Below are 21,221 nucleotides of genomic sequence, written 5' to 3' on the forward strand. Positions count from 1 at the left end.
AAGGCCTGGCTTCCCGTTGAGAGGCGCGCGTGGAGGTGATGGACTCGCACGGCCGGCATCCAGGCGGCTCTTCGGGGAGCAGTGACGGCGCGCGCCCGGGGCCCCTCCCGTTGTCCCTGGCGGAGCGCGCCCTCGTCGAGGACCAGCGTCGGCGCCGGCGGGGCTGAGAGCAGCTTCCCGCGCGCGGAGGGCCCCGAGGGCACGAGGCCCGGCTGCGTTCCCGAGGCTGTGCACACGCACCCCACGTGCAGCGGGCGGCCGCCCCCAGCGCCTCCGAATTCCAGCGGGGCCGGCTCCGCGGCTGATCCCGGACGCGCCCGCCGGGCAGTGCGAGGGCGCCACCGGGCATCTGGGTCCCCCCGCCGCGCGAGGGCGGCTCAGACCTGCCGGCGGGCTTCCGTGGGCCGCGGGGTCTGCGTGCGGGTCCCCCCAGCGCCCGGCTTCGCCCGCAGCGGGCGGCGTCGGGGGGCGCGCTCCGGGCAGCCGGGGCTCGCGGGGGCGCACAGGAGGCTGCCCAGCCAGGCCCGGCCCGGTCTGAAGCTGGCGGGGCGCACTTTCCGCTGCTGGTCTCGTTGTCCTGGCTGGGTTTTGGTGGGTTTGTCGAGGTACGAGGCACGGACCCCTCCTCTTAACGGGCTGTGGCAAGGTCACACGGGACGCTTCTAGGGGCAGGAGGTGCTGCCGCGGCGTCTCTGGGAAATCTCACTTTCTACCGCCTCAGATCCCTTTTAATCTGTAAGCGCAGATGTCTCCACAAGACCAAACTGCTCCTCAGGAACGGTAACAAAAAAGAATCGGTAAACGCATGATTTCAAACTTGCACATAAATGTCTATATTATATCCATCTGGTTAAATATCCCGTATTTATGGAGAGTATCTGGTCCTGCTTTTTCCAACCCAGCTGACTTAACTATGCTCAGGAAATTGGCCCACACCCACTTCTAACAGAGGTTCTGTTATAAATCCTTGTGTCGCTGCAATCCTGGCCCCATTCACCTAATCGGGCTCCGCTTTACTCCCCCCCCCACCACCCCGGTGACACCCCTCCTCCCGTCCCTGAGCCTGTTTTTCTTGTTGGGCAGACTCTACTGTCCTGTCTACTCTTCTCACCAACTCTCAGTGCTTGTCCAAGATACCCTAACCCACCTTCCTGCCAGAGACAGGACCCCATTCATTCACTAGAAGGTAGAGCAGCCTAAAACCACGTGACCCCCTCACCACGTCCCCCTTCTCCGCTAAGCAAACAATACAAATGGACAAAAATCCTCACAAGTATAAAATCCCAGCTAAAAGTTCTCAGCAGGAGTAAAGAACTTAGCTGGGTAAGAAAACAAAATGAAGTCCCCTTGTAAAGACTTAGAAGCTGTATGAGATGCTGGTACGGCAAAGAACAAAAGGCAGGATGCGGGGTAGAGGAGCTTGAGGAAGAGAGTCACAGGATGGGATGAGGATGGTGAAGCACTGAACAGGATGGACCGGGACACGGGGATCATTTGGGGGACCACGCCTCTCTACAGGCAAAAGATGCCGAGAACCAGAACACAGGAGATGGAATGGGACAGTTTTGAGAAAACACTGAAGAACAAAAACCAGAAAAACTGACTAGATGTGGGGAAATACAACCAGCCACGTCAGAATGTTCAACAGGGCCTGTCTTGCATTAGTGGTAAGACTCCCTGTGCAGTCCTTTATGCGGAAGCAAACGACCTCAGGTGACCTTGCTTCCCTGCAAAAGTGATGCCTCGTGCTTTGGAAAAGTGCCTTGAAATAACAGTGATTACTTTAGTCAGTGATGCTGCAAAAACCATTTTGTCCTCTGCATAAAACAAAAATCATGTTCGGCTTTCTTTATGGCATAATTTAAAACACCGTCCAAAGTCCACACGCATGAATGGCAACAGAGGTAAGCAAGCAGCCAACCTGGAGAGAGCTGGTCACTCTGCTTCTTAATAACCGTCCTCCAGAGTGTGTGGCTGTCACTTTGGCAACAGACTACAAAGCGATCGTGAGGTTCCCGCGTTTGTGTGTAATTCCTTCTTTTCATTACTCTCCCAGTGCCGAGGTTGTGTCTTTTGGCTTTTTGTTGTTGCTTTGTGTTCTAAGAGACCTTATCCTACTTCTGTTCATTTTTATTTGACGTTACTGTTTACAGGGGGAAAAAGGAAATAGTAAATAATTGCGTGTTAAATGACAAAAAAAGCGTTAAACGTGAAAAGTGGATAAAAATGTTTTCATTTAAAGATCTTTGTACTGTGACCCAGCGGCCGCTCGGACCCAGGGTAAGCTACGGAAACTTTAGAAACATCTTCCACACGGAGCAGCAGCAAGCGCCACAGGGACAGACAGCCACTTATAGGGGGTGTGAAGCTGCCAGGAACCTGGCTGAGTAAATCCTGAAGAAGTTCGAAGCAAATTTAGGACTTCTACATTTCTAAGTCAGTGATACAGGTCAGGGGGTGGGAACTCCATGAGAGCGGGATTTTCATGTGTTTTGCTCACATGGTCCATCCCCAGTAAATTTTTGTGGAATAAATGTGGCAATCAAAAGAGAAAAACAGCAGATGGTTTATGGTGCTCCTGGGGAGACCTCGTTTCATATCTAGAATACTGCATGTCACAATCTGAAAGAGAACATGGGGGTATCCCAGAGGACCGAGGCATGAAGACGCTTGAAATCCTGTGATGAAAATTAACTAAAGGAAATTGGGAAGACAGGAAATTCTTCATGATGCTGGGGAGACAGGATTCAAACATTCAAGGGTTTGATCTCCACCTCCCGCAGGGATCTTCCACTCCTGGGATTCAGCGGCTCCCACGTTAACATTTGGAACATCAGATATCAGTTTTCTACAGAATTTTTCAAAAAGATAACATCACAACCACGTTATTTTTACCTGGTGGGGTAACTCTGATGCCTAGATTAGATGGCAAAACTCGTTACTTGTGTGAGCTATGATAATACGTGCTCTTTATCTTCCAGAAACACATTTTGAAACATGTAGAGATGAATGCAAAAAGTTCACTCTAAGGTGTTGCAAGAAAAAGAACCAATGTACAATGACCTATGTCATGAATGGGGTCATCTCTCAGGAACCAAACTTGGAAATTCTTTCACTTGCCTTCAACGCTCTCCAGAGCTCCTCATCTTCTGCACACAATGGACACGCCCTCTCCAATTCATTATACGAAACTTGCAGGAAGAATGACTGTGAGCCATTTCTCAAACGTTGGTCTCTTTACTGTTTGTCTTAGAAGCATTCCCAAACCAAGGGCCGTTTCTCAGTTCTTAAGGGTTCAAAGGCTCTAATTTTTCATATGGGCAAGTGCTAATTCTGAGTAACCTACTAGTGAGTTATTAAGGGTTAATAAAATTGGATGTTCATAAACCAAAATGAGCACATCATGAGGTCACTGAGCGTCTGACTCCACATAGTGCTTGGCAACATCGCAAACTTCCTCTTTGTGCGTGGGCATATGCACATCATTGGAGTCCCCAAATTTCCTAGAGGAGAAGTTGTTATTATTGAATCATATGTGTTGGTTTGACTTGGTTGTGGTTTTGATTGCTCTTATTATTTGTAAAATTTTTACTATTGTTGGTGTTGTTTTGGTCTTTTAATGAAGGCTAGTTCTCATTCTATTGTTATTTTGTACATTTTCAATATGATTGTGGAGTTCTTCTGCTCACTAGACAGTGAGGTAGCCGTAGTGGGTGAGGGAACAGTTTTTAAATGGAAGTTTGCTGGGACAAATCAAAAGTATCTCCCAGCCACTGCTCTAGGGGAGCTCTTTTCTGTTATGTAGGTACGGGAGTTGAATTAGTTTCCTAAGGCTGCCGCCACAACACAAACGTGGTGGCTCAAGACAACACACGTTTATTCTCTTACAGTCCTGGAGTTCAGAATTCCAGAACCAGAGTCACTGCGTTACAATTCATTTCCTTGCTTTTCCAGCTTCTCAAGGGTTCCTCAGCTCGTGGTTCCTTCTCCTCTTCAAGGTCAGCAGTGGGTGGTCATCTGCTCGCATGGCATCCCTCTGACACTCTCCTCCCCACCCCATTGCTCATTAGGACTGTTGTCCTTAAACTGGAGGCGCACCACGATAATCCAGAATAATTCCCCCATCCATCCCACGATCGAAGCTCCTTAACCACACTTGGACAGTCCATCCATCCTGCCGCGTACAGTTACACATTCACCTCTTCTGACGATGAGGACGTGCTCCGGCCTTCCACAGAAGCAACCTGAGCCAGCCCCTCACTGGTACCTGAGAATATTTTCTGTCGCCAGAACTGTCGTGATGGCTGGTGGAGATGAACTCCTGAAATCCTGAGATGGAAACGGAAGTGAATTTTGAACCACCGAAACAAAACTATGAAAGGGACCGGGAATCATGGAAGCGGTGCCTTCCAGAGCTGGCCTTGCAGGCATTTTTGCTGGTCACCCCAGAAACTTAACTACCGTTTAGCACATCGCTTCTGTACCATAAATGCGTCTGGACTTCCCAAAGCCACCTCCTAAACGAACCTAAAGATATCAGTCATTTCTAAAGTAGCCAGGACTTTGAGAAGACTGTCTGCTGGGCCACTGTGCCTATTTACACCTTACTTCGAATGGGGTATTTCGGTCACTTAGTCGAGTCTCAGAAACACCTCAACAGGGGCGCCCGGGTGGCTCAGTCGGTTAAGCGTCTGACTCTTGGTTTCGACTCAGGTCATGATCTCGGAGTCCTGGGATGGAGCTCTGTGTCGGGCTCTGCACTCAGAGGGGAGTCACTTGGGATTCTCCCTCTCCCTCTGTCCCTCCTGCTGCTCATGCTCTCTCTCGCTCTCAAATAAACAAAATCTTAAAAAACAAACAAAACAAAACCACCTAACAAAGGATATCGTTTGATGGAAGCTCGTTCACTCAATTAAGATTCTATCCTACCATGAGCCAGGCGCTGTGCTAAGAACAGCATTTTCAAAGGGGATGGTGAGCGTGGCCCCTGTTCTCCCTAGTCTGGTGGAAGTAATTATGGGAAGAGGAGGAGGAAGGCGGAAATCAAGGTCACTGGTCAGTTGTGGGATGGGGGGGCCCTGATGAGTTACTATGAGAATGATTTGTCTGGGAGGGGATGGAGGAGAAGAGGCTGCTGAAAGGCAGAGGAAGACAATCAAAGGGGCTGGAATAAACTGTTGTCCACTCTGCCCAGCAGGTACAGGCCCTCAAGTGCTACTGCTTTAAAGAAGAGTTTTCATTGCAATGGGGCAGAATTCCCTGTTTTCAGGAGCTCAGAAAAAAATGGTTTGAAATAGCATGAAATGACAATATGGACATGCCTTAAATTCTGCGCTTCAATTTCCCTGACTGCAAATAAGAATGCTTATTTGAACAGAAATGAGAATTTCTACTTCCCACATAGCCTTTTGGTGGACTCTGTGGACTTCTTATTAAAAAATGGACAGAAAAGCAAATTGCTTTCATCTCTTGAAGGGCTTCTTTCTTTCCTAAATGACTTTGAACTTTTTCTCCCCTTTTTTGAGCATTTATAGAGATGAGCATATTTTAAAAACTGACCAGAATGGAACAGTAAACATATTTGGGAAAGCAACTGATTGTCACTATGGCAACACGGAATGTGTCTGACGTTTAGTCTTTCCATTATTCTCTGTTGCTATAGTAATGAAACCTTGTATTCTGACACCATTTCCAAATTCGATTAAAATAAAGCCCCTCTCACCCCACAAGGAGGATGGAGGGACAGAGCTATTAATGCACAAGACGTATGAGAATGTTCTGTAGCACTGGGACAGAGATGACAGGAGGCACACTTTGCTACTTTAATCAAACTGAAAAAAACATGCTTAAAAAGGGGAAATATATAGAAGCAAAAACTCAGTACAACAAAAGTAAAGCAGATTTTTGTTATTAAAAGTCAGCCTTTTGGGGCACCTAGCTGGCTCAGTCAGTGGAGTGTGCGACTCTTGATCTCCGGGTTGTGAGTTCGAGCCCCAGGTTGGGTAGAGAGATTACTTAAAAGAAAATCAGCCTTTTATCTTAAACACATATAAAAATCGCTTTAATTTACGAGATGTTGAAATTTAACATCAAATAGTTAAAGGAGAATTTTTGTTTCTTTTTAGGAGAAATACATAGGATAGGATAAGGGCAAGTAAGGGTCACCAAAATTAATAAAGAAATTACTTGGGGCTTTCAGGGGCTTTTTGTGTTTAAGAAAATATGATCTGTTATTCATCCACTCTGAAACTTATGACTAGCAACCAGATTATTATTATTAAATTCTGAGATGCAATAGTAGAAACATGCTTCAGCTATGCATTTTTGATTAATGAGAAAAAAGCAGGGAGGGATTTAGAAGGAAAAGAAGGGGAGAGCGTGGTGAGAATGCCGTGTAAAACGAGGGGTACTAAAAGGGAAAGTTAGTGATCACGGAGGAGAGCTCAGGGTAGTTTAAGAACCAAAACCAGGAAAAGGTAGACAGGGGGTCTGGAAAGAGACGGAGCCAGAACCTCTGAGACGGAGGTCTGTGACCTACCGCTTACGCTGCGGGGCTGCTGGTAACGTTAGCAACAGCTCTGTAAGGTGCCACTGCTTTCCGCAAGTTGTTTTCAGCTCGACGGTAACTTGGAAAAATCGTTTCTCGCCCAGAGAGTAAGTCTTCACAACGGTTCGGGGAAGCAAGGGGCTGGATCAGGGTAAGGGGTCTCCGCTCCACCACAGCCTTGCTGTGGACCTGGAGGAAGTCTGCGAAGTCCTGAGCCTCCATTTCCTCTCTCATAAAACGATGATGTGTCCTTAATTCCATGCCTTAGTTTCCCTAACTGTAAGCCCCTTGTAAGAGACAAGATGTGCGAAGTACTTAACACTGTCTGGTGCCTCTTCAGCCTCCAGCAAGTGTAGCTATTGTGTTTTCCAGCTAGGAATGAAGGGAATGGGAGGAATTTGGAAAAGACACAACACGGGTGAATTTTGTCTTTTTTTTTTTTTTTTGTCTTTTGTCTTCCAAGTAAGTCATTAAGTTTCTGAGAAATCAAATAATTTGATATGCTATCTGAAGTGGCAGAACATGGTTCTCTGAAGCTGAGGACGGGAGAGTGGAGAGGACCCAGAGCCGGGGCCGGGCCCCTGGTGCTGTGGTCTCAGGCTGACCTCTCCTTAGCGACCAGACAAGCCACACATCACTCTGCTTTCTTGTAGGACAGTCATGAAAGGAAAACACCAGGAGGACAGAAATAAAGGATAGAGATTATAAATGAAGTCTGATGATAAAGTCTTTTGGATGTATCTTGTTATGAAATTAGAAATCATTTGGGAAAATGACTAATCACCTGGATCCCCCATATCCACCTTGTTAACTAGGGTTTAAATCTATATTTTCACTTCTTGGCCCTGCAGATATAGCATACCAAGCTCAAGGGTATTAAGAAAGTGAGTGTTTGGGAATGGGAGACAAGCTAAAATTTGAGGTGCTCTCTGTTTCTGGATCCTGTGAAATGCTTTTTTTTTTTCTATTTCTGTGTCCCTTCTGCCTTTTTCCTTGTTTCCAAAAAGTCTTGCCAGGAATCACAGCTCCTGTCTTTTAAGAATTTGAGTGAGTGGCATCTGGCTGGCTCAGTCGGGACCGCCTGCGACTCTTGATCTCAGGGTGTGAGTTCCAGCCCCACGTTGGGCACAGTCTTGATCTCAGGGTCGTGAGTTCCAGCCCCACGTTGGGCACAGTCTTGATCTCAGGGTCATGAGTTCCAGCCCCACGCTGGGCACAGTCTTGATCTCAGGGTCCTGAGTTCCAGCCCCACGCTGGGCATAGAGAGTACTTAAAAAAAAAAATTAAATGAGCTGAGTAACCGAAGGCAAGTTGTCGAGGCCAATTCAGGATCCCATTTACATCTGTATTATTGTTATTGTGTGTTGATCACCACTACTCCTCCCCACAGACAAATAATCCGAATGCGGGAAAAACTCAAGAACAAACTTTGCCTAGAGACAATACAGCAGTGGTGTTTAGAAGGTTTTCCATGGAAACTGGTGAAGAATTGAAGTAAAAGCAACGGACAATGTAGTAGAGCAGCTCTTAGTCAGCTCCTAACCTCTGATGGATTCCTGGCTAAGGCTACTGCTCGAGGGGATTCTATGACCATCGTCCATCCCACAACCCAAAATCTAAATGTGTTTGGGAACAAACAGTAAATGCAAGGTCCCTGCTGGGTCCTGGTGATAAAAGACAAGTGACATGATCCCTGCCTTTGAGGAGCTTATAACACAGTCCAAAAATGTTTGGAAAAAGATGGTATTTGGTGTGTGTGGCAGAGGGGAATTGTTGTCTCTCTACTCCACTAAAATCCTTCCAAATGTTCGGCCACCTTTAAATCTCCTGGCAGGGAGCAGTAACATCCATTGTGAGTGACGGCCGCAAGGGGTTTGAGTGTCCAGACTACCTGGGCTTAGACGCCAGATCCCTTGTGCAGCCTCGGAGAGACACTTCCCAGCACTGAGACGCAGGTCCTTCCCTACAGACTGGAAGGAATACAAGGTTCTTGTAACAGTGAAACAGATTCCTGCAGATGAAGCCCTTAGATCAGTGGCTGGCACCCAGCAGTACTCGATAATCATTTCCGAAATGAGATGAGGAAAGAGAACTGGCCAGGGAAGGAAAAGCTCCCAGCTCCAAAACTCAGTACAATTCTTACAAAAGGAACTCAAGAATGCGCATGCATAAAAAACAACCAAGAGGTTACAAAAAGGCGCAGTAATTTCTCAAACTGAGAAAACAATATGATTAATCTTTATTACAAAAATGACATTTATGCAGCTTTTCTGTTGATACATTATGCAAAAAAGGGCCAGATCAATTTCACTAAATATTCAGTATATATGTGGGACGAGGTGATTTAAAATATAGGCTACTCTGCATGAATAAAACTCGTTCTGCAAGGGACTCCCAGATGGTCATCCCACAAAGCTGTTAAAACTGTTTTCAACAAGAGGCCTCTCTGACTGCCAAACAGGAGAAAAAAACCAAAAGGGTATATACACCAAGAGTGAATTTTTAAAATGGACTCCAAAGAGAAAGTGACCAGGGCACGCATTCCAAATTGCAAGAACAGATTTGGAATTGATCTGTTTCTCCCATGGGCAACTCCATGTACAGGTGATTTGCTGGAGAAGTATTATGGATGACTTTCCTAATAAACATTGGCCCACACTATTCTATTCCAATAGAAACCAGACCTCCCACCATAAGCAAAAGTGGTGACCCAACCACAGCCAGTGCTAATTGGAATGCCAGGACCCATCCGACTTCTCAAGATTCGGTACCAGACTGATCTTTGAGATTAAATCTGCTCTCCCTACCGCTTGCTATTATGAGTACCATTTTTAAATAGCTTGTGTTCTAACATTTCTTATTTTTTCCAGTTATAAGAGAAAATCCAAAGGAAAAGAACTGCAACAATTTCTATAGGAACCACACTGGTTTTCCATTCAATGTGAAGTTTTTAGAAACATGAAATTTGCTGGTAAAAAGCTTTCACTGTCATTTTATACATCCTTATAATTTACCTGAGGGATGATGAAAATTGCAAGCAATTTGGTGAAACATCACAGAGGACAAAACAGAGTGAGTTTTATTTTGTCAACGTTCAGTCCAAGTCAACAAACACACTTCTGCCAGCCTAACAGGTAATGTGCGAGGTGCTAGAGATCAGCGGGAGAAAGGGCAGAGCAGACAGTGGAAATCCAAATAGAATATGTATAAACACAGAACTCTTACGACAAAGGACAAGTTGATCTGTTCTCAGGTTGTCAGGGGAAAGCAGGTTTTGAAGAATAAGAGTATGTCACACGGACAAGCCAGGAGGAAGCAGGACGTGCTCAAGGCAAACACAGAGGGCAGAGACAGCGTGACACAGTGACTGTTCATATATCATGTAGGTTATATCACGTGAACAGGGTGACTTCTTTCTTAACTAAACTGCATTTGGAGGAAAGACAGCACCAGTGACTTTCTTCTTTCCCTTTGATTAAACAGTAGGCAATGAAATAGAAATATTTTAGCTAATGATTACATTCTCATTCTGAGACTTTTAATAAGCTGTGGCCAGGCACAGCCTAGAAGAGCCTTGTCTAATAGAAATATAATGCAAACCACATGTATAAGATTAAATTTCCTATTAGCCTCATTTTTAAAAGTAAAAAAAAAAAAAAATCACAGGTAAAATTCATTTTAAGAATATATTTTCCTTAACCCAATTATGCAAAATTTTATCATTTAACTTTTAATCAATATAAAAATTGTCAGTGAGGCATTGTACATTTTTAAACTAAATCTCTGAAATCCTGTGTATATTTTACTCTTACAGTACATCTCAATTCAGATTCTAATGTATCAGAAATACCCTATCTGTATGTATGCATGTATGTATGTGTTTAAGTAAGCAAGTAAGCAAGCTCTATACCCAATGTGGGGCTTGAACCCCTGACCCCAGGATCAAGAGTCACATGCTCTACCAACTTAAGCCAGCCAGGCGCCCCTATTCCATCTGTAATGAGATTTCAAAAAATTTACAGTTGAAAAAGTAGATTCACATAACTCAAGTTTTCCAAACATACTTTGAAGTTATCCAGTCACTGAATTGTTTTTAAGTTAAAATTAATTAAAATTAAATAGAACTAAAATTCAGTTATTCAGTTCCACTAGCCACATTTGTGGCTAGTGGCTACAACAGTTGAACAGCTCAGTTCTAGAATAAGTGTGTAAGAACCTCAGGGTCAAATCTCTAGCCTGAAATTAGTATTAACAAAAATCAAATCAGTAAACAGACTATCAGGTTCGTAATGGGCTACTAATATTAGGCATTTTGGATTACCCTCCATCTCTCCCTTGTTGGTCCACATCCAGTCACACAAGTTATAACTGAGAAAAAATAGTGAGGCTATCTGGAAAGGTCTTGCAATCAGCAAAGAGATTGAGGTTTCACTGCAGGAACCTTCAAGAGTTCATTTGAAAGCAGAAGGTTCTTAATACTTACCGCCACGTCCTAGGTGTTGGCCCGGATAATGGAGTCATAAACGGATTCAAGCGCTGGATACACTCTGAAAAGGAACAGAGAGTGTCTGGTTATAACTGGGATGGATAGTTCTCTTACCTTCTCACCGCACTCACCCCAGAAACATCCACCATGAGCAAAAAGCCAAAATTATAAAATCTAAGTTCTCATAACTTTCAAAAAAACATGTTTTTGTTCTTTTATGCAAAAGTCTAGGCATGCTTCTTACACAGACTCGCCAGTGAAAATTTGAAAGATTAAACTGATCATCACATTTCAAAGAGCCTATTTCATAAGGTCTTCCTATTTTATGGAAGAGAGGTCCTCCAGGAATATTCACCCGGAATATTCCATTATGTATTCACCAAATCTCTTCTGAGGGCCTATTACGTTCTAGGCACCGCACTAAGCCAAGGAAGGACGACGGCGAACCAGACAGACCCACCCACAGGGCCCGTGTGACGAGGGCTGTCGCAGGAAAGGGACCCACGGTGATGGGCGCAGGCTGGAGTAGGGCCGCAGTGGGATTTAACAAGTACAAATACGGAAGCCACGCACTGCCTTGGCAACCTCATGCCACAAACTGTTACGTATCTGAACTTGAGATGGAACCGAGCACCCGTTTCTGGGGCAAACCCACGTTAGAGAGACCGCTGGGAAGGAGGGGCGGGGGAACGGGGAGAAAGAGGGGCTTCCTTCAGGAGGAACTGCTAGCCCGGATCCCGAGCCTGGCAGGGAAGCGGCAGGCAGGAGCCCTGCTCGGTGGAGGCGCCGCCATGTGCCAACGAAGTCCCAAGGCCACTGTCCCGGCTGGGGACTGAGAGCAGAGAGCTGGGGGAAGGAAGGAGGGAAGGAAGGCGGGAAGGAGGGAGGGAAGGCGGGAAGGAGGGAGGGAGAGGCGGGAAGGAGGGAGGGAGAGGCGGGAAGGAGGGAGGGAGAGGCGGGAAGGAGGGAGGGAAGGCGGGAAGGAGGGAGGGAGAGGCGGGAAGGAGGGAGGGAGAGGCGGGAAGGAGGGAGGGAGAGGCGGGAAGGAGGGAGGGAGAGGCGGGAAGGAGGGAGGGAGAGGCGGGAAGGAGGGAGGGAAGGCGGGAAGGAGGGAGGGAGAGGCGGGAAGGAGGGAGGGAGAGGCGGGAAGGAGGGAGGGAGAGGCGGGAAGGAGGGAGGGAGAGGCGGGAAGGAGGGAGGGAGAGGCGGGAAGGAGGGAGGGAGAGGCGGGAAGGAGGGAGGGAGAGGCGGGAAGGAGGGAGGGAGAGGCGGGAAGGAGGGAGGGAGAGGCGGGAAGGAGGGAGGGAGAGGCGGGAAGGAGGGAGGGAAGGCGGGAAGGAGGGAGGGAGAGGCGGGAAGGAGGGAGGGAGAGGCGGGAAGGAGGGAGGGAGAGGCGGGAAGGAGGGAGGGAAGGCGGGAAGGAGGGAGGGAGAGGCGGGAAGGAGGGAGGGAGAGGCGGGAAGGAGGGAGGGAAGGCGGGAAGGAGGGAGGGAGAGGCGGGAAGGAGGGAGGGAAGGCGGGAAGGAGGGAGGGAAGGCGGGAAGGAGGGAGGGAGAGGCGGGAAGGAGGGAGGGAGAGGCGGGAAGGAGGGAGGGAGAGGCGGGAAGGAGGGAGGGAAGGCGGGAAGGAGGGAGGGAAGGCGGGAAGGAGGGAGGGAAGGCGGGAAGGAGGGAGGGAAGGCGGGCGTGTGGACGGAAGACGAAGCCGGAGGGGAAGGCAGCCGCGACTCTTGGACGGAGGGTCTGCACTTGGCATCGGGCGTGTGGCTGCGCCCAAGGACGCCAAGCCGCCCGCCCTGGCGACAGCGGTTCGGAGGGACCGCAGACGGAGCCGCAGCGACACCAGACCGGGGCCGGCACCGAGACCTGGGCCGCGGGGGAGGAAGGCACAGAGCGCGGAGACAACGAGCACGTGGCCAACAGGTCCAGTGGTTTCGGAGTCAGGTGTGACAAGGACTAGTTGAGGTGTAAGGAAATCACCGGTATGCGGCTGAGGCCAGACTAAGGCGCACCTGCTGGAGCGGAAGGCGAGGGCGAGCTCGAAGGCCCCTGGGGCAACGCCAAGTTGTCCCCTTCCTCTCCGCCCTTTTAACAGGTGAGGGTCAAGGACGGGCTAGAGTTTGGAGGCGGGGCGGCCAGGGCCCCAATCAGGCGGAGCAGCGCCGCAGGCTGATCGCTAGAAGCCAATCGGCTTCTAGAGCCCACTTGACTGACAGAGCCGCTCGCCAACGCCTGAGCGCAGAGCGGGAGGCCGCGAATCGCAAGGGGGCGGAATTCCAGGGCACTAACCCGGAACCGGTTGGGGACTCGATTCCCATTGTGAGGCCAGACCTGGGGCGGGCCCTCAGCCAGAATGGCAATACCACCCGGACCAATGGATGAGCCGTCTCGAACGAGTGGCAGCCGCATCAGCCAATGGGCGGCGGCAAGGGGGCGGGCGAAGTTAGTGGGCGGGGAATCAATGAGGCATCTTTTTTTCCTGGCCCCCTTAGAGGCGATCGGGCGGAGGTGCCGCCGGGGTCGCAGGTGAGCGAGTGTGTCCCGGAGGAGGCGGCAGCTCCGCGGACGGTGGGTGCTCTCGCAGCGGGGAAGGTCCCGGCGGGGGTCAGCGGCAGGTGGCGGTCCCCCCGCGGCCGGCTTTGGCCCTGGATCTGCGTTGTAGCGGGACCTCGACGCTCCTAGAAGTACCAGCCCGTCCGGGGCGGGTGGGGGGCTGTGGCCGCCGGATCCGGGCTGCGGAAGTTTCCCGCGCACCCAGTCGGGACTCTGCTTTAATGTCCAGAAAGAAGACTTTCCTTCCAGGTCGCCGCATCTGCCAGCAGGTGCGGCCGCTGCGCGGTGGCCGAGGCGGCCGGGCGCCACCTCCCCCTGGCTGGCCTCCCGGGAGCTCCGTCTCCCCGGGTCTTCCCTGCGGCCCTTAACGGGCGGTCCCAAAGAAAGCGGCGGGCCGGGGCAGGCGTCTGTCACTCTGATAACAGGTGGCCCCTAAGTAAACTTCACTTAGTCACCTGCCGCAAGTTTCAGAGAGGAGCATCCTGTGCGGCCGGGAAGGGAATGAGAATACGTGGGCGCGGGAGGGGGGGGACTTGGGGGAGTTCGGATATTTTGTGATGCTTTCTTTTTCTGAACAGCCTAACGAATTTACAAAAAAAAAAAATAATTATTTTTTTTGGAGGGGACCCATTACTGACGGCCTGATTTTCCTCCGACCTCTTAATTCTGTCTCATCACACAGTATTTAGGAACTTCATTCTCAAGTGTTAGTCCTTGAAAAAAACAATTGCCCACAGTTAATAATGTGCCTTTGGTGCGACATCATCTTCACAAGGATTATGTAAGTGAACTCCTTATACCTATTTCCAGCCTGGAAAGAATGATTGTCCGCTGGGATTTCAGGAAAATGGCAGTTGTCTCTGTTGGGGCATGCAAGATTATGGATTTTTAGAGGTTGCAACTGCCGAATTCCCCTCTGTAAAGACAGGGAACACAACCGATATAAACGGGGTAGTATTTGACATCTAAAATGGCATTTTTTCATGTTATGTGAGGTGTTCTATCCCCAGCACCGGGAATATGTGCCGGGCACATAGTAGGAGCTCAATAAATATTTAAGTTATTGGGTAATGGATGACAGAAACCCAAGCTGTGTTACATAAGCATCAAAATATAAAGGAAAGAACAGGAAGAAAAAAAAAAGATCCTGGAAACATAGCTTAGCTTCTATCCGTGCAAACATAGCTACCAAATTTCAACTCAAGGTGCACTGATTTTGGTACTTTCTTACATTAATCAGAAGATGTCAAAGGTTTTCACATAATTCTGCCGAAACTGTCTGGAAATCTAAGATACATGTACACAGGAATAATGTGCTAAGCCATATCCATCCTCTAATATAATGTGGTATAGTTTATGCATCCTCATCTACTGGTAAATATTTTGGCAAATATTTGTATTTTTATCATGCTTTTACCTTAAAAATATGGTAGCACTTTTGAAATGGTTCAAGAAGCTATTGAAATGCTCTGAAACATTCTGTATCTTTTGGAAACAAAAAGCCATGAATACACTGTATTTAATATGATATGGAATTTGATACTATTTTCGCTCTCTGTTCTATTTTTAAGGACATCTAACCTGATTCCGTACTAAAAATATGTCTTTGATAACCTACTTACTTATCATTATGGTGGCAACAGAGCCTTTTTACTTAAAATTTTCTTTTCGCAATGTTTTGTAACTTACCAGGTTCTTACGTTTTTTGGCGTAGTCAAAGGGTGGGTAGTTTAAAGGCTTCACTTAATTTCACAAACTGATTCTTGCCTATGTTATCTTGGGCTGCCTTTTTCTTTTAATCATATGCTTTGCCCATTGAGGTTTCAGTTTTGGTAGCTTACCTTCCTTGAGTTACTTCGTGTCATTTTCTATCTTTTCCCATCCCCCAATCGCCTTATTTTAAGTTGTATTTGTACCTCCTGTTTGTTAGGCATATTGTTATGTATTGAGGAGACGGCCCTTGGAACAAGTGGGCTCCATCTCCCAGATCCCGCTAGTGCTGAAGCAGATGGTTGAGGAAGGCAAAAGCCAAGTTTTCACTTCAGTAATTATCTGAAGTGAGCTAGGACATAGGTACTAAGAGGAAACATATTTGGCTGGTGTAACAATATATGTTAGTTTGCTTCAGTCCTTTTTTATAAGTATATGAAAATAGGTAGAAAATAAATATTTTATATAAATATATAAAAGATATATGTTAATACATATAAATAAAAAAGATACATAAAAATATATTTAAAAGTTTGGGAATCTAGTACCTAAGTATTCAGTGGCCTCTAGAGGAAAGCTGACTACTTGCCCAGCCCATTGATCATTTAAATTACATAAGGAACGGTAGGCCGGAGTACTAATTAAATGTGATCCTTTAAAATTACAAGTGTTCTAGAACGTTCACACATCTGAGTTGGGATCAAATGCGAAGGCACGGTGTTCACATTTGTTAGGTGCCCAATTCCCGGGCAAGGGACCCGTGTGCACAGAGGCTCCGAACAGGGGAGGAGGGTGACAATGGGTGCCAGGAAGCCGGCCAGCACGGTGGGAGGAGAGAGAATGGTCCGGGAGTGGAGAAGCAGGGGGTGGCCCAGGGTGACAAGTGGGGGTCAGGTGCCAGGGCAGCCGCCCAGGTGAGGGGAGGCGGTGGGAGCCAGAGCAGAGGTGTGTGCTTGTCCTGCAATCCTGTGCGTGGCTCACGGGGTGGACGCTGCAGGCTGATGGCGTTTGGCTTCTTTCCCTCTAGGAATCATCCAGCCTGCCTGTGCTACTAGATGAGCGGGAAACTCTGATGTGACAAAGTGCCCACAAGGGGTTGCCCTTGATTCTTGTGCTTTGTAGCATTTCCCAACTTTTCACATCTTCTCTGCATTTAAGTTGGGAAAATGAAGCAGTTGAAAAGGAAAAGGAAAAGCAATTTTAGTGTTCAAGAAACTCAGACCCTTTTGAAAGAAATTACAAAACGGAAAGAAGTCATTTTTTCCAAGCAGCTCAACACCACGATCAACGTGATGAAGCGGATGGCCTGGGAGGAGATCGCGCAGTGTGTGAACGCCGTTGGGGAGGGCGAGCAGAGGACAGGAACGGAGGTGAAGAGGAGGTACCTGGACTGGCGGGCGCTCATGAAGAGGAAGAGGATGAAGGCGAACATCAAGCTGGTTGGCTCGGGGTTTCCGCTTCCCACGTCCGACCTAGACGACTCTCTCACCGAAGAGATCGATGAAAAGATTGGATTCCGCAATGATACGAATTTCGATTGGCAGAACGTGGCGGATTTCCGGGATGCAGGTGGATCCTTAACTGAGGTCAAAGTGGAAGAGGAAGAAAGAGATCCCCAGAGCCCCGAAGTAAGTAGTAGCCTGTGAGTCCTCTTTCCCGTTTTACTCCTTCAGTTCTGATGTGGAAGTTCGTGATGGTCCAGGAACAGTCAAGTTCCCAGTTGTCAAGCTCACGTACAAGTAGTACCCAACAAAGTCATTCCATTTTGTTTTCTCTTCATGTCATTAATCTCTCTTTGAACCTAAATATGCTTCTCTTAATGATATACACAGTTGACCCTTGAACAACATGGCGGCGGCGGGCAGGGGCGCTGACTCCCCCAATCAGAAAGCCGTGTGTAAGTTTGGACTACCCCAGAACTTAACTACCAGTAGCCTGCTGTTGACCCGAAGCCTTATCAATAACATTAACAGCCGCTGACCAGGTATTCTGTATGTTATATACATATATCTTACATATTGTATTCTTAAAGTAAGCTATAGAAAAGAAAATATTAAAATCGTAAGAGAAAATACCTTTCCAGTACTGTACTGTGTCTAGCGAAGAAGTTTGTGAGCAAAAACGTTTTACTTATATATATATAAAACATATATCTTTTATATATTTATATAAAAATACATATTTTCTACATGTTGTCCAAGGGTCAACTGTATTAGTGACACCAGGTAATTCCTTATAAATATTTTTTCAAAACTCAAAAGAAATGGTTTTCTTTGCTCAAACGATACAGAAACTTTTAAGGACACGTTTAGACAGAGTAACAACTGTGAAGTAGAAATAAAGACTGAAAGTTGCCTTTTCCTTTTAGTTTGAGATTGAGGAGGAAGAAGAAATGTTGTCCTCCGTCATACCGGATTCCAGGAGGGAAAACGAACTTCCTGACTTCCCCCACATCGACGAGTTTTTTACTCTGAACTCAACACCGTCGAGGTCGGCCTACGATGAGCCCCATTTGCTGGTGAACATAGAGAAACAGAAGCTGGAGCTGGAGAAGCGGCGCCTGGACATCGAGGCGGAGCGGCTGCAGGTGGAGAAGGAGCGGCTGCAGGTGGAGAAGGAGCGGCTGCGGCACCTGGATCTGGAGCACGAGCGGCTGCAGCTGGAGAAGGAGCGGCTGCAGATCGAACGCGAGAAGCTCAGGCTCCAGATCGTCAGCTCCGAGAAGCCGTCTCTGGAAAACGAACTCGGCCAAGGAGAAAAGGCCATGCTTCAGCCACAGGACATAGAAGCAGAGAAGTTAAAACTTGAGAGAGAACGCTTACAACTGGAAAAAGATAGGCTGCAGTTTTTGAAATTTGAGTCGGAGAAGCTGCAGATTGAAAAGGAACGCTTGCAAGTAGAGAAGGAGAGACTTCGGATTCAGAAGGAGGGACACTTGCAGTGATGGAGCTCGGTCCCCGTTGAGCCAATGTGTGGAAACCATAGATTTTTCTCTGTATCCAGTACTATAAAAACGGTTGCAAGATGAGCTCTGGGTTTTTTCCTGTTTAATGTCCGTGTTTTCAATAGGAAAGAGATAGTTAAGAGTGGGTTACTGTATACTTAAGTAGCATATTCCATAAAAACGACGTGCCCTAGTGTAAATGGTATAGCAGAATCTGTTGTGCTGTTCTCTTTGAATTAGGAAAATTAGATAGGTCTTGTTTCATCTGTGCACGCAGAGTTGACACGTCTACGTAAAATTCTAGCTCAAACTTCTAGCTCGGTGGTTCTCAACAGGGCAGTGATTTTGACCCCTGGACGACCTTTGGCAACATCTGGAGACATTTTTGGTTGTCAGAACGGGGCGTGGGCAGGTTGCTCCTGGCGTGGAGTGGGTAGGGGCCAGCAGGCCTCGCCGTGTCCTGCCGTGCACGGCCGGGTCCCCGCCCCGAGATCATCCCACACAGCACAGCAGTGCAGGTGAGGTGGAGAAGCCCTTTCCTGGCCTGACGGGGCGCCTCCAGAGCTTTGGTTTATAGTTTCAGAGTGTTAAAACCTCAGATATTTAAATGGGTAGTTACTTAAGTGGCCAAAGCCTTTAACTATGTAACATTAGTGTGTAGTATATTGAACATAGGGAGTGATGAAGACTGTAGGTATTTTATCCCCGTGTTTCCGTCTATAACCTGAGACTCTGAAAACAATGCAGGGAATATCAGAGATTGTCCAAGATGGGTCACTTTGAAAAGCAGTTCATTCCTCCAGCTGTTGATGCTTCTGAAGCCACACACGCTGTGTAAGGTTTAGTTCTCTTTTTTCTTTGAATTCATGGTCTTAGTTTCGGTAGAAGAATTGTTATTTCAACCAGATGTACTGAAATCTTAATGTAAGTGAAGGTTGAAGCTAGTAAAAATGGTACCAATATAGAAATGGTACTAGTAGTCCATGAGCTTGAAACCAACCAGTGGTTACTTTTTAAATAAATCTTAGCAGCCATGTGGGCGTGGGGGAGGGGAAGGGGGGGAATGTCCTCTGTGTCAGGTGGTGGTGAAGGAGAAGATGACAGTACTGTGTGTGAATGGATTAGGGACGCGCTTATCACACTGTCGGACCTAATCTGTAGTATTGATTATTATTCCTGGGTCTGAGGCTCAGAGGAGGAACACTGAGTGAAAGTCTGTGATGTATTTTGTCTCTACCCCTCCCTGAGGACCAAAGTTTGTATCTTCGGCCCCTGTGGTATCTGTTCTGAGTCCGAGGGCTTGCTTTTAACCTGGTGGCTCCCCTTCAGTCCCCCGCAGGTGCTGTTTCCACAATCCAGGTGGTCCCAATGCAAACTAACCTTGAGAATCGCTGCACGAGATCACTTTGTATTTTCTGATTTCCAGGGCTGACAATGTAGCTTTAATCCATCTCTTCTGTTGACAGATAAACGACCTGGATTCTGCGTTTGTTCCTTGTTAATTTAAGAATGTCTTGACACCATATGTGATATTTGAGACTTGGCTCATTTCACCTCTAAGGAGAAAATATACTTCTGCTTCGTTACCTTGACTTTGAAATAGTGTTATTTTTCTATAACCGAAATAAATGCTTCTACCGTAGAAATAGCATTTGCCTATACTAACTATCTGAAAGCTTACCGTTTGCAGTGGTCATCAGCGCTGGGGGGCCTGAGGTTTTTAAGCCGAACGAGAGCCTCCCCAGTGAGCGCTCCCGCGTGTGGCAGGCCCTGTGCGGCGCTCTTCCCACATGATCTCAGTCGCTCTCCCAAACCACCCTTGGGCTACGGGCCTCACGTTGTCCCTGCTTTTACAAGAAAGGAAGGAGTGCCTCATCCACTCAGTGACATTCCTGAAGAAGGACATGCCAGAACGGACCCTAAGGAGGGGGAGCGGAAGCCTGCAGGTGCCGTCAGCAGGGCGTGGGCGCTGCTGGGCCCCGACTTGGAGCGCGAAGCCCTTCCACGCGCCCCGCGATGGCATCTCCTCGTCTGGAAAGTGGACGCCTCGGCACCTGCACTGCCCGTGTTCCCAGTTTGCTTTAAATAAAACGGTATCTGAACTCTGAAATGCTGCTTCAGTGCAGGGGGCTGCCGTGTTTAGATTTAAGATCAGTCGGTTGTAAGTCCCCAGAAGCAGGCATGAGGACAGCGATACTCTTTCTCGGTGGAGTACTCAGGTTCCTGGAAGAGACTGTCGTTTTTATTCTCCTTCAGCAGCTTCTTGCCCTGCGGGGCCTGGGCGTGCTTCTCCCTCCCCCCGGTGTGCGTGGACTGGGCTGCTTCCCCGCGCCAGAAAACCCGACTGGTGGGTTTCTGCAGGGCGGGCGCACTCGGAACGCGCCCCGGGCTTAGCTACGGCCCTGTCCCCACACCGCAGCTCGGGGGCTCCTGTTGCTGGTGGTCTTAGAGGAAATGAGGCTGAGCTCCTTCGGGCGGCTCGGGTCGTGGCCGGGCTCCTCGGGTCTGCAGGTCGGCCAGGGGGTTCAGCTTCTGCTGGGTGGGGTGACTTGGCTGGCGCGAGCGACTCCACTCCCCGTATTCGATCCTCTAACAAAACAGCTTAGGCTTGATTTTGTGGGGACGGCAGGAATTCAAAACGGAAGAGCAGAGATGCTCCAGGTGTCCTGAGGCCTTCACGTCGCCGCACGGCCTCTGCCAAAACAGGTCACAGGACCAGACCAGAGTCAAGAGCGGAGGATGGAGTCCACTCTCCGCAGAAGGAGCCCTGATGTGGTTCTGCAAAAGAGGGGGATACGGGGAGGAGTGAGGAATTGTGGCCATTTTCATCGTCAGCTCCATCTCCATGCGGGTTTCCTGGGGATGCTCCTGACGCCAGCGGTCTTGCTGGCTTAGCGTGTGTCCTGGACCGAAGTACCCTGGTGTGGAAATTCAGTTCTGCGCTCATCCTGCTCATAGGATGCCCTTTTGTAAAGATGCTAA

General features: G+C 48.1%; 1 protein-coding gene and 1 long non-coding RNA gene across 5 annotated transcripts; one reads left to right on the top strand and one right to left on the bottom strand.

Annotated features, from left to right (window-relative positions):
- Nucleotides 1-344: 344 nt before the first annotated feature.
- Nucleotides 345-13,157, bottom strand: LOC118543048 (uncharacterized). Its single transcript, XR_004920892.2, has 4 exons — nt 13,045-13,157; nt 11,031-11,094; nt 6,539-7,816; nt 345-764 (listed from the first exon to the last, which is right to left on the bottom strand). It is a non-coding gene; the product is annotated as an uncharacterized LOC118543048 (long non-coding RNA).
- Nucleotides 13,066-19,887, top strand: MSANTD4 (Myb/SANT DNA binding domain containing 4 with coiled-coils). 4 transcript variants are annotated; one of them, XM_036103771.2, is made up of 3 exons: nt 13,066-13,127; nt 16,323-16,923; nt 17,664-19,887. In XM_036103771.2, the coding sequence occupies exons 2-3, from the start codon at nt 16,462-16,464 to the stop codon at nt 18,237-18,239; spliced, it is 1,038 nt and encodes a 345-aa protein (XP_035959664.1). In that variant the 5' UTR covers nt 13,066-13,127; nt 16,323-16,461; the 3' UTR covers nt 18,240-19,887. The 4 variants fall into 4 exon arrangements, with proteins under 4 accessions (XP_035959664.1, XP_035959662.1, XP_035959661.1 ...); XM_036103769.2 differs by lacking the exon at nt 13,066-13,127 and adding an exon at nt 13,467-13,558; XM_036103768.2 differs by lacking the exon at nt 13,066-13,127 and adding an exon at nt 13,475-13,600.
- Nucleotides 19,888-21,221: the final 1,334 nt, after the last annotated feature.

This window comes from Halichoerus grypus, chromosome 11, assembly GCF_964656455.1.
Source record: "Halichoerus grypus chromosome 11, mHalGry1.hap1.1, whole genome shotgun sequence".
NCBI classification, from domain to species: Eukaryota; Metazoa; Chordata; class Mammalia; order Carnivora; family Phocidae; genus Halichoerus; species Halichoerus grypus.

Coding starts and splice junctions, on each gene's coding strand:
- MSANTD4 (XM_036103771.2), top strand. CDS start 16,462: ATGAAGCAGTTGAAAAGGAAAAGGAAAAGCAATTTTAGTGTTCAAGAA. Junction 16,924..17,663: donor GAGATCCCCAGAGCCCCGAA/GTAAGTAGTAGC, acceptor TTTTCCTTTTAG/TTTGAGATTGAGGAGGAAGA.